At 35.2% G+C, this 3,225-nt stretch overlaps 1 protein-coding gene across 1 annotated transcript; it reads left to right on the forward strand.

Annotated features, from left to right (window-relative positions):
- LOC112499666 (syntaxin-71-like) lies at window positions 1–1,288 on the forward strand. Its single transcript, XM_025102987.1, has 6 exons — window positions 1–156; window positions 304–429; window positions 519–663; window positions 730–884; window positions 999–1,106; window positions 1,208–1,288. The coding sequence occupies exons 1-6, from the start codon at window positions 1–3 to the stop codon at window positions 1,286–1,288; spliced, it is 771 nt and encodes a 256-aa protein (XP_024958755.1).
- The last annotated feature ends 1,937 nt before the right edge of the window (window positions 1,289–3,225 follow it).

A 3,225-nucleotide genomic window follows, 5' to 3' on the forward strand; every position in this document is an offset into this window, starting at 1 on the left:
ATGAGTGTGGTTGATGTTTTGTTTCGTGTGGATGCACTATGCAAGAAGTATGAAAAATACGACATTGATAAGCAACGTAAGCTCAACGCCTATGGAGATGACGCATTTGCCAGCCTCCTCGCTTCTTTCGATTCTCAAATTGAAGCCGCTCTTCGTGTATTAATTCGATTAATATATATATATATATATATATATGTCCATGCATGAAATATATATATATATATATATATACATACATACATATATAATGAGATAATATTGTTTCATGCATGCATGATCTCTTAATGTATGTTTTTAATTTAGAAATCAGAAATGGCATCGATGGAAACAAACAGGGCTAGTGTGGTGGCCATGAATGCCGAGATTCGAAGAATGAAAGTGAAGTTGATGGATGAAGTGCCCAAACTGGAAAAACTTGCCAAAAAGAAGGTCCATTCATACATCTTAAATTAATGAACTGTTTTAATTTTCTGAATTAATTAAATACAATTACATGCATGAGATAATATATGTATTAGGTGAAAGGGTTGTCAAAAGAGGAATTAGCGGCTCGATGTGATATGGTTCTTGCACTACCCGAAAGGATTCAAGAAATACCTGATGGAACCAGAAGCAGATCATCACCCCATTCATCTACTACTACAAAGATTAACTTGGATTCAGGTAATTATGCATTCATAATCATGATTTCAATGAATTATTAATTATTAATCAGGTATATGTATATAGACCGCATCTTTGGAGATGAATATTTCCAACAAAGTGAAGAATCAAAGCAGTTTAGATCAGAGTATGAGATGAGGAAAATGAAGCAAGATGAAGGTTTGGACGTCATATCGCAGGGTCTTGATACACTCAAGAATTTAGCTCATGACATGAACGAGGTTTCAATTTCATTAATTAATATATAATATATAAATTAATTATAATTCTAAACCAATTAACCTGTACCTGGTAATTAATTAATTATACATATGTTTGTATAAAAATCTGATCAGGAATTGGACAGGCAAGTTCCCTTGATGGATGACATTGAACAAAAGGTTGACAAAGCATCAAGTGACATTAGAAACACCAACGTCAGACTCAAGGAGACTCTCATTAAGGTAATTGTAATTCATTCATTCATTCATTCCATTTCTCATATATATATATACCAATTAATTAATTTCATTTTATGTATATATACACACATATTCCATTTCAGATGAGGTCTACTCGAAACTTTGTAATCGACATCATCTTGTTATGTATAATCTTAGGCATCGCATCGTATTTGTACAAGTAAGTTTCGATCTCTCTCTCTCTCTCTCTCTATATATATATATATACATATATATGTATGATCATTAATTTATGTTAATTATTCGTTGAAATTAAGTAAATAGTTGCTGATGAAACAAATTAAGTGCAGTGTGTTAATGGAGTGAAGCAGCTCATGATATATATATATATATATATATATATATATATATATATATATAATGGCTTCTGAACAAGGGGCATGCAGTGAAGTGATGTGAAGTGAAGTTATGATGGTTGATTGATTATACATTTTTTATAATTCTTGACCGATTATCTATCTATCTATTTGTGTCTATGTATATACCTAATCATCGATTGTGATTGCACGCCACAAATCCTTGTTAAAATTTGAATAATTAAAGATTGACATAAATAAAAATAACCAAATAAAATAGCCTCCATAATCGCATTACTTGCAACTCACACCATTTTTTCTTTCATCTTCATCTTCATTAATTAGGATTTTTATATTTTAGTAGGATTTATTTAATTAATTAGAATCGCATTACTACTTTTATTATTTTCCTACTTAATTAATTAAGCTTTTCTTGTTTTGTAATCTCAATGTTTTAGACACCTCTCCATTAATAAATTTAGGCAATTCTTGAGTTTCTCAACTTTGGGTTTTACCATTCCACGTCTCACGTCTCTTGGTATCAGACCTCTGATTAATATCTGATGGCTAACGATGGAGAAAAAAAATATCAAGACAACAGTCTTGAAAGCTTGTGAAAGATATCGCCACCGGATTCACTCAACTCAACACAAATGTAAAAGAGTTACATATCGCGATCGTAGCCCGTGGATTGCACCATGAACATCGCGAAGATGTTTCCCATGGTCAACCCCACCAACACCAAGGCAACAATGGTGGTCATGGGTTAGGCACGGTATATCACCTCAATTCGGTAAATAACTGTAGACTGGATTAATTCAAGATATCCAAAACAAAATGTCTACTAGCGCCCAAAACAAACCCATTTCCACTCAAAATATCCAACCAAAATATCGGAGCAAGTTTTAGCAATGTCGGTTGAACTCCAACAACTCCCAACAACCCAAACACCATACCTAGAGGAATCACCTGCTACCGATGTGGGGAACTGGGTCATCAATCGAATGAATGCCCAAAATGACGGCAAGCGTTTGTGACCGATTATGAAGATGAAAAGATACACCCAGAAGAACTTACGAAAGAGTATGCTGAAGTTGATGGCGCACCGATAACTTATGTGCTACAAAAGATTTTGTGCTCATCTAAAATTCGTGAAGACTCTCAAAGAAACAATATTCTTCAAGCAAAATGTTTCATTGGTCAAAAGGTATGTACTTTAATGATTGATAGTTGTAGTTGTGAAAATCTTGTTTCAAAGGCTTTGGTCCCTCATCTTAAACTTCCAACCGAGCCACACCAAATCAGGGCCCGCAATTTAAGTAAAGGAGATTTGCAAGCTTCCGCCATAGATTGGGAAAACATACAACGACAACGCAACTTGCGATGTCGTTGTATTGGCAGCATGATGCAAATGCTACTTATAGGGGTAGGCGGAATATGTACCTCTTTTCTTGGCTTGGAAAGAAAATCGCAATCTCACCTACCGGTACGTAGTGGTCAAGACGAATTAGAAAGGCTCTCATACCGCACTCAAGTTGGTTGAAGACGTGCAAAAGACGCATGCCGAGGTCTAAGAAAATATTGCTCAAGCAAATGCCAAGTACAAAGCAGCGGCCGACAAACATCATCGCGTCAAGGTAGGAGACGAGGTAATGGTTTATTTGCGTAAAGAACGGTTTCCTATTGGGACATACGCCAAACTTAGTCAAAAGAAACATGGTGCGTACAAGGTGATGCAAAAGATAAACGATAATGCATATGTCGTTGATGATGTAGACCAGTTAGCCCGAAAGATCGACGAGCAG

This window comes from Cynara cardunculus (genome assembly GCF_001531365.2).
Source record: "Cynara cardunculus var. scolymus isolate 2C chromosome LG 16, CcrdV1, whole genome shotgun sequence".
Taxonomy (NCBI): Eukaryota; Viridiplantae; Streptophyta; class Magnoliopsida; order Asterales; family Asteraceae; genus Cynara; species Cynara cardunculus.